Here is an 11916-nt window from a genome sequence, read left to right as displayed (position 1 = left end):
CCCAACCACAAAATTGGTTTTGTTGCTACTTCTTAACTGTAATTTTGTTACTGTTATTAATTGTTCGACCCCCAAAGGGGTCACGACACAGGTTGAGAACCGCTGTACTACAGGATTAGCTTGGTAGTTTTGAACTACTGACTATGATAAGGTAACCAGATTTAAAGCGGGACACCATTGACGGGGGGTGGGGGTGGTTCTTGATTAAAAATTTGGTCTATATGGACCAAATACACCGTTCCATAGCTTGTCGCTCATTCTTTCCAAAAATCGGGACTTTTTAAAAATGCCCAAAAGCGGGACGTCTGGTCACCTTAGACTATGAGGATAGCAGCCCAATGCCAGCGCTCCTAGTCACAGCATACTTCTTTAACTCACTCCTCACAATCCCAGAGGGCGGGTCATGTTACTTGCTCCACTCTGCATGTTGCCCAGGACTGGGGTGGGGACAACTTGTCCTAATTCACAGGGCTCATCCATGGCAGAATTGCAATTTAAATATGGGCGGCTATAAGACAAACCCCCCATAAAGTTCTCTATGTGGGGGTGGACATCCTGGATGTAAACGATAACCCCTTCCTTGGGAATATGAGCAGGCCTTGCCCTAGAATGCCTGGGCGTAATGAGTTAGGACTTTTTAGCCAAAACACATTTGCAAATTATTAAACCAAGCAGTCATTCAAGAAGATGTTCTGAATGCCAAAAACCCCCTTGGCAAACCCCTGCACAATGAAGACGCTCACTGGTCAGTTAGAATTTGTCAGGTGCAACCCCTCCTTCTCCAAATCAAATGAGGGTTGCAAGCAGGAGAGGAGCGGGGAAGAACAGTGTTAAAGCAGACTAGAGATGCTGGGACTTTCAGCACAAAAAACATCATCAAGTAATACAGCTGCCAGGCTTGTCAAGGGCAGGGTCTGGCACGCTGACCCACGTAGCTGGGACATTTGAAAAAATAGTCCTCCACTGGGTAGAAGTCAAAGTTCAGACGTAGAGGCAGGAGGATGCCTAAAAACAACAGCACCCATTTCTCAACTGCAACCCCAATAAATATTTACATAAATTACAGTGATCAAACAAGCAGGTGTGTTTGTTTAATTAATACTGCAAAATTAATTAAACAACCTGAACACCTGTAGCCAGTCAGTCAGGGTGCCCGTACCCATCTACCCAATGCTACAGTGAGAAGACCTCAGCCATCTCAAGGAATGAAGACAGGTTTTATGTTCAGCCTCTCACTAGTGCTAAAGGGATCTGACATAGTGCAATTCTCTGAACAGAATGCGTTCTGTGTAGCACTCAGTTACACGCTCTACTGAGGGGTCCAGGTGGGGCAGTGTTCAAGAGTGGGGCTGCTAACCAAAATGTTGGGGGTCAAACTCAGCCTTGGGGGAGGAGGCCTGACTCTCTGCTTCCAGAAGGCTATCAGATGGGGTCGGCCTGGGGGAGTCGGAACTGACTCCCCAGTGCACGCTACCATGACGACGACACACTCCTCATGACCCAGAACAGCTCATTCTGTAATAAGATCCCGCTCACACAGACCAGCGTCCACACTGGATGAACTCTGTCCAATACGCCAGCCCTGACGTTGCAGCTTAGAAAGACTGACTTGTATGAGGGAGGCTTCAAAAATAATAATAATTTATAAATTATTAAGGGTTCATGAGGGAAGGAGGGGGGAAAATGAGGAGCTGATACCAAGGGCTCAAGTAGAAAAAAATGTTTTGAGAATGATGGCCAACAAATGTACAAATGTGCTTGACACAACGGATGTATGCATGGATTATGATAAGAGTTGTACAAGCCCCCAATAAAATGATAAAAAAAAGGTTCAAGGAAGGAAACTGCATTATCTTTTAATTCCATTTTTCCATGGACTTGAAGCCCCCTTACTACTGCCACTGTGACCCCTCCTGCCTTCTCTTTCCAGTCTTCTACACAACTAAGTCTCCAAAGCTGTGTCCGTCATGTCTACCCCTCTAGTTCCCATTCGCAGCTCAATTCAGGCCCGTCCCAACTGCCGTGTCCGCTGGTCTCTCTGACTTCTCGCAGACTTGACTCAGCTGAACGGCTCCTTCTCAAACTCAGCTTCTTCCTTCCCGGCTTTCCTCCTCCGTCCTGGACCTCCCTCTCCCCAGCCCTGAAATGTGAGTGTTCCCTCACAGTCTACAACACATTCAGCCTCGAGCTTGGCCACCGCATGGACTGTTACATCTATCTCTTCTCATTAGGACTAGAGGTCAATTACTAGGTTTTAGCCAAGACGACAAATCTGAATTATCCGTTGTTTCTCCTGGCTCAATTATCCCATTAGAGCTTTCCGAGATCCCGCATCACCACACTAAAGGGAGGGAAATGACTAATAACTGGAATTATAGCCTGGCGCTGACTCTGTAGAGGATCATTTCTAGACCGCTGAACAACTGTGCTGCAATCTATATACCAGATTCTTCCACGTCTCTCGCATTGGCCCACACGGGCTACTACACTAGCGGGACCTTTCCCAAACATCTCAGCGGCCGAGTTCAGAGTGGAACACCACAGCGGCCCTGGCTCCTACCCTTCCCCGTGTCAATGGTCTACCCTTATCACCCCAAGGATGAAACCGAGAGCCTGGAGTCACTCAAACCCTTACCTTCTCTCTCCTCTCTCTATGGAGTGGTGTTTCCAAGCCCACCGGAGGAACCCACGGCACTTGCCTCAGTTACCAGGTTCCCTTCCACTCTACCTGCTGACTCTTGGTTCTGTCTCCCACTAGACCCTCCTGCGGAAGGGCGAGGCGGGGGCCTGACCTCTCAATTGGGTCACAGCCTGATGACACCTCCTTGGTTTCATAAGCTTTCTTTGGAAGAGTGAGAAACACGGGGAACTCTCTGCCACTTCGCCTACCTGCTTCTGGGACAGCCTGTCTCCAGGGGCGGTCATGCGGGTCACCCAACCCAGAGAGCTGTCAGCGCCCTGCCTTGTTTCCACTGACTTTGGGTCTGTGTGACTTGCGCCCACAGGCGTCTGGTCTTCCTGCATCCAGCCCCACCTTTCTGTGTCACTGGCAGCTGTGTGAGTCGGAAGAGGGACTCATGGGCTGGCTTTGGACTTACGGACTTCAGTTGGACTGGGCTGGGATACTTTCTCGATATAAGATTATTTCTTTATATTAAGTTTGCTTTTATACGTGCATGCATGTCACGGATTTTGTTTCTCCAGACTACCCAGCCTAACACACGACTCTACAAGATGCTCTGCGCACTGGAGAGTTCCTAATTCTCACAGCACTGCAAGGGAAGTATTAATGCTGCTATTTTTAAAATGAGAAAAGGGCGGTCCTAACAGGAAGTGCCATCCTCAGATCATGCAGCTGGTAAGCAGCCGGGCAAGGATCTGGGCTCAGGTGAGACAGACCTGTGGTTGGTGTTAATGGCTGAGACAGGTGGCCACTTACCAAAGGGTTGAAATTTGGAGTCTACCAATGATACCTTGAGAGAAAGGACCGGCAATAAGCTTGAGTAACTAAGTGACACAACAGCAATTATGTGCTTTGTTTTGTTTTGTTGTTATAGATAGAGGCCGCCCCCCAACTCATACTTTTCTTACTAAATTGCCATAGTTCTCAAAATGCATTATGCCTTTAGATGTAACTGTACCTTTTGCACATGGCAATATCTCTCTTAAAATACTCCCGAGGCTTCTGGCACCCCCACCTCCTCCCACTCTCCCATCAGGCACAGTCTCCTCTCTCTGGCTCCTTCATCAGAAGACATCACTCAGCTACATCCCCTGGGTGACTTCTCCTCATCGAGGACAAGGGACTAAGTCCTGACACTCTCCGGGAGACCCCAGTGGTCTCCATGGCCCCCACGAGGGAACAGCTCTCCAGTGGTTTCCAGCTGAGCAGCGAGCTAGCAATGAAGTAAGGGGGATGGGCAGAGCAGGCGAACAGAACCAGGGACCAGCCAATCAGGGGTAGAAGGGAGCCAGAGGACGACGGGCACCTGTGAAAATGCTATACAAGGAGAGGAGAGGAGGGACAGGCCACCAGTTCAGATGGCTAAGACAGCTGGCTAAAACAGGTCTCCCATTTTAAGTAAACTCAACGGGAACCATTTGGAAACTTAAGCTTACTAAACTAAACTAAACTAAACTAAAACTAGTTTCCTGCAGTACAACTGTTTTGTTTCCCCCAAATACTTGCTATAAAACATGCTCTGGTTGTTTTAAAAGGTTTGCAGAATGCAGGACATTTTTGAGAGCACAGGTTCCCAAACGGATCCAAAACAAAACAAAACAAAACAAAACCCAGCGTGCCCCTGGCAATTAAAAATGTTTGCACTACTGCCCATCAACCAGGGTATGGTGTAGGTGTCTGCTTCTGCAGCCCCTTGGATTGTTCCAGTGCCCCCCCAGGGGTGGTATCGCCCACTTTAGGAAACACTGCTCTAGAGTCTGAAGAAATAAAATCTAGGGTATTTAAGTAGAAAATGGAACCCAGGTAGAGAAAGGCTATTTTAAACTGGTCTCAATTTCGTTATGCTATACCCTCACATTCCTGGTTATAGAATATGGCGACTTTGCCTTTCATAAGAAGCAAATATACAAACAAAAAAATAAACCTAAAAGGTAAGAGTCAAAGCAACAAAGATCGCAGAAGGAAAAAGAAACCTATGAGTGATCCACACAAGCCAGAGTGGCACTGGCTGGGGGAGGAAAACACAAGCAGTAACCACGGAGGGCCTCCCCTGCGAGTCGGGGAGAATGGCTGGCTCTGCCGAAGCTCAAGGGAAAGCCTAGGAGACGAGGGGAACGGCCAGCAGGTCCACTGAGGGATGGACAGAGAGACAAGCGTGGTGCGCGAGTACAGTGGAGTACTGCTCGGGCAAGAAGAGCAGTCAGGTCCTGGACCACGCCACACGGCAATGAACCCTGAAGACAGTATGTTGAGTGAAACAACTCCGCCACAAAGTAGGCAAATGATGGCGACCAAAGCTTACTAGTGAGAGGGAGGGCCTGCAGGCGCTAGTGCAAGGGGCACTGTGGTGCTGTGGGTGGTGGTTGTGTAGGGAGCACTGCAGTGCTAAGGGTGGTGGTGTGTAGGAAGCACTGGGGCACTGTGGGTGGATGTGTAGGGAGTACTGTGGTGCTATGGGTGGTGGTGTATAGGGGGTACTGGGGCATTGTCGGTGGATGTGTAGGGAGCACTGGGGCACTGTGGGTGGATGTGTAGGGGGTACTGGGGCATTGTGGGTGGATGTGTAGGGAGTACTGTGGTGCTATGGGTGGCGGTGTATAAGGGATACTGGGGCATTGTGGGTGGATGTATAGGGAGTACTGTGGTGCTATGGGTGGTGGTGTATAGGGGGCACTGGGACATTGTGGGTGGATGTGTAGGAAGCACTGGGACATTGTGGGTGGGTGTGTAGGAAGCACTGGGGCATTGTGGGTGATGTATAGGAAGTACTGTGGTGCTACGGGTGGTGGTGTATAGGGGGTACTGGGACATTGTGGGTGGATGTGTAGGGAGTACTGTGGTGCTATGGGTGGCGGTGTATAGGGGGTACTGGGGCATTGTGTGTGGATGTGTAGGGAGTACTGTGGTGCCATGGGTGGTGGCGTATAGGGGGTACTGGGGGATTGTGGGTGGATGTGTAGGGAGTACTGTGGTGCCATGGGTGGTGGCGTATAGGGGGTACTGGGGGATTGTGGGTGGATGTGTAGGGAGTACTGTGGTGCTATGGGTGGTGGTATATAGGGGGCACTGGGACATTGTGGGTGGATGTGTAGGAAGCACTGGGACATTGTGGGTGGATGTGTAGGGAGTACTGTGGTGCTGTGGGTGGTGGTGTATAGGGGGCACTAGGACATTGTGGGTGGATGTGTAGGGAGCACTGTGGTACTGTGGATGGTGGTGGCAACCTTTGGAAATCTGCACAACATGATGAACAAAGACACTGTCACCGAACTGTCTATGTACAGAGGGCTGAGCTAGCACATGGTTCCTTATATGTATGCATGTTCCAAAATAAAACAATAGGAACATTCAAGCCCAGAAGATGCTTACCTGTCCTGTTTTGTGTGGCAGCCGCGTAGGAGAACAGGAACAATCGCTTAAGTAGTTTAGAAGCTTGGGTGTGGTGAATTATGCCGCTGACAATCTAGGGAAGAACCAGCCAGTGTAAGGTTATGCACTGAGCCCTGAAGACAAACACTAAAAGACCAGAGCCACAGCACCTTTGCTTTTGCCATGCTCCCATGACTCCTGTGGAGAACATGCTATCTTGTGTGGATGTCTGTCTGCAGCTAGGAAGTTGTATCTTGGAACAACGGTGAACAGGGAGTCCTAACCATTTCCCCAGGTTTTCTAGAGCCTTATGTTCCCAGAAAAATTTTACATCATCTAATTTTTCAGGCAAAAAACCCTTTAAACGCTGTAAAACAGGAACCCCAGCAATTGGGCATGTCAAAGACCTACTGTGACTAAACTGCACTATCCTGTTGTACTTGTTTGGCCTTAAGAACAACTAGCAAAAGATATCAATCTAGTGTGCTTTCGATGTGAAGCTCCAAACAAAGTCTGCTTGGATAGATGCATTGTCAGAGATGAAGCTGCTGGCTTCTCAGGACATCTCCCCAGAAACTCAGAATGTAAGCCAAAGTCACGTGAATAGTTCTACCTGCCTGCCACCTCAACGCAAAGACAATCACCTGTAAGCGTGCAAAGCTCTCTGTAAGCAAAGGCAATATAAACAGACTAGCCTCTTGCTACGATCTCTCTGGTGCACTTGGCATGGCCCTGGCAAGTGAGAGATTTTTGCCGCTACCTTTGTTACGTGAAGTCCTGGACATTACAGGGAGCATCTCACTGGCCGAGCCTTTCTGAGTGCACCCTGTTGCTCTGGCCTGGAGATGGTGTGTTTGTCACCGCCCACTGCAGGGCCTTGCTGGGGGACTCTGCTTTGCTCATCGGGCCTGCAGGCCTCCTCATAGTTCAGCACTACTCACTCGAGACCTAGCTCACTCCAGGTTGGGGGCCACTGCTCCTGTCCTTTGGACTGGCTGTCCGAGGTGGGGGAAGAAGGCTGCGTGTAGCTGTCCGGGCCCTCTTTACCACACCTGCCCTTTAGAGGCTGTGGGAATGGAAACCCTGAGATGCGTAGCACTCACAGGAGCATGTGCTTCATGGGCATCGGCCACCAGCTTGCCTCTTGTGTTTGATCAAGACACAGGGGATTAGAACCAGCGCTAACGCTCCAGAGCAAAGGCTCCTCGTGGCCAGTGAGTAACGTAAGCAGAAACCAGGGTTCCTGGGGAAACTGATGGGAAATAAAACTTAAAAACAGGAGACCAGTTACCCTTTTGACTTCCTCTTCCTTGGTGTACCGCAGACAGAAGTGGAATACCCGGAGGTCTTTGCAATGGATGATGAGCTTCTCAGGGTACTTCTTCAGTTGTCCAAAGAGAGTTTTTTTTTTCTCATCAAACACTAGGGATCAATGGTCACACCAGGGAGGAAAAGTGTTATAAGGCAGCCAGTTAACACTAAGAAAGCAGGTCGGCACCACCTCCTAAGGCTGCCCCACCAAGTGCAAAGGATGCTCCTGTCTCCCTACAGACAACCATCCACAGGAGCCCAGCCCCACCCAGCACGGTCTGGGCTTTCAGGGAGCAAGTTACGGTCTTTTGTCTTTGGAGTAGACCCTAGGTCCAGATGGCCACTGTGGACAGGACCAAGCCTACTGGCATGACAGTGGGATCACAGGAGATGGGAGGGAGGTCCCTAGGGATCTGCTCTCTTTGGACAACTATGCTAGGTCCCCTCCTGAGACACCCCACCTTCCCAGCCTTTCCCCTTGCCTCTTTCCCCTACCCCGTAGATTGGAAACACTCAGTATCTGGTCGCGTTGGGAACAGTCTGTGAAAAAGCTCCAGATACCAAAATAGAGAAGGTGGAGTAGAGAAAGGCTTGGCTGTCCACGGAAGAGACATCCTCATGCAGAGCCCATGCGACTCGACTCTCGGGGACAGTACAAATGTAACCAACATCTTCCTCACTGAGGGGAACTAAGGAGCACTTGAGAAAACAGGGTCCAAGTTCAAGGCCAAGCTCCCCAAGCTATGTGCCTCTGAGTCCCTTCTCAACTTTCTCACCTATAAAATGGACTTGAACAAGGTGATGCACAGGGGTGTATACGTGTGTGTCTGTGTGTGTATATTTGTGGACCATAAAGGGTCACAGGATCCCTGAATGCAATTGGCTACTAACCCAAAGGTCAAAGGTCCAACTCTACCCAGAGGCCTCAGGGAAAAAGGCCTGGGGAGCTTCTTCTGAACAAAGTCTGAGCACATCTCTCCCCTAACATACAGGGGTCACTAGGAGCCCAAGCCACCCTAGGGGCTGCACCTGCACCCAGAAGGCGAGAAGATACTCACCCCCAAGGATCTGGTCAACACAGTGGAGTGTGATGTCATTCTCTCCTATCAGTTTATTCTTAAACTGAGTTTCCTGAAAGAGTCAGAGACAGCAACTGTAACACCCTTCTACGCTCTGCTACGCCATTTCCTGGCCACCCACTTGCACGCTGTGCAAAGGCGGGAAGGCAGCTCTGCCCTGGAGAGAGCGGGGATGAATGGAACAAGGACAGTTTGTGAGCACTCATCATCCCACGCAGGCAGAACATGCCATTCCAGGGATGTTCTCGGCTAACCTCCCAGGGCACATACCATCCGTCTGACATGCGAGGGGCAGGGAAGCACTTCTCCGCACAGCTGCTGACAGGTGACTGACGGGGCCACCCGAGGCCGGCTCTGGGGAGAAAGCACTGGGTGACTCAAGCATCGGCAAGGGCCATCTTTGTACAGGATCAGGAACTGGTCCCCCAGAGTGACCAACAGGCCAGCAGGCCACACTCTGAGCAACCATGGTGGTGCCGCTGAAGCAGCTGGGGCCGAGCAGTGCTGTGACTGGACTACGTTCTCCCATCGGTGCGGGCAGGCCTCTCCTCACTCAGGCCCGCCCTCGACAACTTCCTCCTTATAACAGACAGGTCTCATAAGGGTACTTGGTGCTTGCTGCTGGGCTCAGAAGGAGCTCTCACTTTCTAAGGCAAACCCCCGAGCTCCCGTGAGGCATCGGCATCACTTTCATGACTGAACTCCATTCCTGGGTTTGAGGAAGAACTCAGTGTAGAGAAAGCAAGAGAAACTAGTATGTTTGGGGAAGCCTTTTCTCAATGAAACTGGTGGCACAGAAGTTACATGTTAGACTGCGACACGCATGGTCGGAAGTTCAAAATCACCAGCAGCTCCTTGGGAGAAAGACAGGGCTTTCTACTTCTGAAACAGTTAAGGGTCTCGGAAACCCACAGTGAGTCACTATTAGTCAGAGTTGACTCTATGGCAGTGAGTTTGGGTTACTTCTCAAAGAATGGTACATATGATACTGAAATGCAGAATGGGTTGACAGTGTCAGGCTCTGAAGCCTAAGGCAGGCAGCGTGACATGGGGCATAGGCAGGAAATCTTAGAAGAACCTGCCAGTGAGAGGGCACTGTCAGAGGGCAGCCTTTACCCAGGGGCCACCCTCGGAGAGGTTGGGAAAGGAGGGGTGGCAGCAGGAGGGTAAGTGATGGCACACTGGGGAGCGTGCAGTCACTGCCATGAAACACAGTGTGTACAAACTGCTGACTGGGAAGCCGAGGACCTTCACCCAGTTCACATTAAGAAATTGAAAGGAAGAAGGAGGATAGGCCAAGAAGGGCACATGTCCTTGTGTTCATGTGGGCTGGGAGTACTTCAGCGCTGGGGAGAAAGCTAATGGAGCACCAGTTGAGCTGTGTCCCCCTTACCCCCAAGCTGCCCCCCATTAGCCAGGCAGCTCATACATACATCACTCTCCAGTGCAGAGTCATCATCGCCCAGGAAAGCAATCTTGAAGTCGGTGCACACGAGTTTCCCGTAGATCCCACGCTGGCAGGTATCCTCCTGGACGTACTTGAGCACGGTGCTGGCTTCGCAAAGCAGCTGCTCACCTGGTGGAAACCACACCACGGCCACTCAGGGCAAGTCCTGGCGGGTGCGAAGCCTACCAATAGGCAAGATCAACACGCACAGGGTGCACCTCTGGACGCTGCCCAACACGTGGTCACTGCCGCAGCTACACTGTCAAGCAGAGGCCATGGTGCTTCTATGACTGAGCCGCAGAAGCAACACTGAAGCATGTGCAAAGTCAGAGGCTTGCCAGTGCGCCTTCAAACACAGGCTGCAGCCCCCTTCCCTGGGAGGGTGCGGGTTCTAACCCTGGAACTGCTCACAACTAGCACCATCTCCTTGGCGACAAGCACCGTCTCCTTGGCGACGGGGCTTGTGGCTTGTACGTGGCTTCCGCACGCAGGGGAGGTGCTGCGATCTTCCGCAGTATGGGCAGGCACCCTCATTTTGGCTCCGGGGACAAAGATGGGAGGAAAAAGGATGTCAGGAGTTTGTGGGGGGGAAATAGCTTCCTCTCTTTCTTTGCTGAGGTATTTCCTGCGACTGTGTCACCTTTCCTGCTCTATCTGCAGGCGGCCAGCCCGCGGGAGGGTGGCCTTTCCTGCAGGCAGCAGCGTTAGGCACAGAGACTGGGATGGGAGGATGTGTGGGTGAGGGTGGGAAAAAGAGATGCATGGGCGGAAAATGAAAACAGTATAAGTACTAAGCAGTGAACAAGAAAAAGAAAAGGCGATTACTTCTCCAACAGACTCCCCCTCCCCATGCCGGTCTCACTCTGGACAGCACCTTAAACCTCTTTTATTGACTTATTGAAAGTCTGACTTTCAATAAGAAAACACACTAAGACTGTCGGAGGTCACCTGCTTTGGAATTTGTCTCCCATTGTTCAAGGGGCCAACGACCTCTGGCTGAAGCTGTAAGGAAATAGCAGAAGATGGCCTGGTCACCAGGTCACCCTCAGAGAGACCGTGAAGTTTGAAGAAAACAATGAAGTCAAGGCCTTATGGGGGATTGAAATTGGTCCAGAAAGAGTGCCGGTACCCCTCCCTGCCCCTGCTCCGTGCCAAGTCCAGCGTAGGAAACCCCTGAGCAAGCCGTCTGTGTTCAGAGCAGGGCTCTGAATGGCTTCTTCCCAGTTGTCATGGTCACTGAAGCAGAACCAGACAGACCTGAATATATGAAGAAGCATGGGTGAACCTGGTGGATAAGTGGAACAGAAAAACTGGGCCAAGCCCTGCTGGTAACTTGAGCTCCCTCTAAGAAAGCATGGAACATGTGCATGGTAAGCAGCAACCAAATCTCAGCCAGAAACAACAGTGCCCCACTCAGAGAAGGCAGCAGACCAGATGCTTGGAGCATGTGCCCTGTGCCACAGTCCTGGTGGTCAGTCAGCCAGTCTCCCGCACATCAGGCTCCCGGAAGGCTTTACTCCAGCCAGACCACAGCTTGGAGCCCTAGGGATTTTATTCCCATTCCAGTCATTGTTCGGGTCTGCTCTGATTTCACTCTTTTGGTCACGAGTGAACTAGTTTGAATTAGCCCAAAGGCCTAATTTGAAGCTTCTAACAGGTAACAGTTTTAAAAGCGAGACTTGCTTCCAAAACCAGGCAGGCCCTATCTCTGGTGTCAATGTACAGAAGGTAGCATGAGTCTCTATGACCGAGTTCCCTGGGGAGACTAGGTAAGTATGGCATATGGGTCCTTCTTACAACTTGTGTGAACCACACCCACAATTGAGAACTGTGGGGCTGTGGCTGGAGAAGACTTGAGTCTAGGAAACTGAGGTTCTGGGAAGTCACAGAGGCACTTAGAAGACACCCTCAATGACAAAGGTAGACTTATATGTTGCACCAAGATAAAGGAGCCCTGGTACCTCAACACAAGAATACTTTCTTCTAGTAAATTGGCATTCTATGATGCTCACCTTCCCGACACAACC

The 11916-nt window shown here is 50.7% G+C and overlaps 1 protein-coding gene across 1 annotated transcript in view; it reads right to left on the bottom strand.

Annotated features, from left to right (window-relative positions):
* The window catches only part of MTMR12 (myotubularin related protein 12), a 49645-nt gene that overhangs the window by 33818 nt on the left and 3911 nt on the right, over positions 1–11916 (bottom strand). Inside the window, exons 3-6 of the mRNA XM_045285118.1 lie at positions 9876–10018; positions 8422–8494; positions 7344–7474; positions 6053–6146 (exon numbers count right to left, since the gene is read on the bottom strand). Of these exons, the coding sequence (XP_045141053.1) occupies positions 6053–6146; positions 7344–7474; positions 8422–8494; positions 9876–10018 (441 nt within the window). The remainder of the gene's footprint in view (positions 1–6052; positions 6147–7343; positions 7475–8421; positions 8495–9875; positions 10019–11916) is intronic.

This window comes from Echinops telfairi, unplaced genomic scaffold (assembly GCF_000313985.2).
Source record: "Echinops telfairi isolate 266 unplaced genomic scaffold, ASM31398v2 ScPeMD7_7469;HRSCAF=8507_1, whole genome shotgun sequence".
In the NCBI taxonomy this organism is placed as follows: Eukaryota; Metazoa; Chordata; class Mammalia; order Afrosoricida; family Tenrecidae; genus Echinops; species Echinops telfairi.
This window is presented reverse-complemented; position numbering and strand designations above follow the sequence as displayed.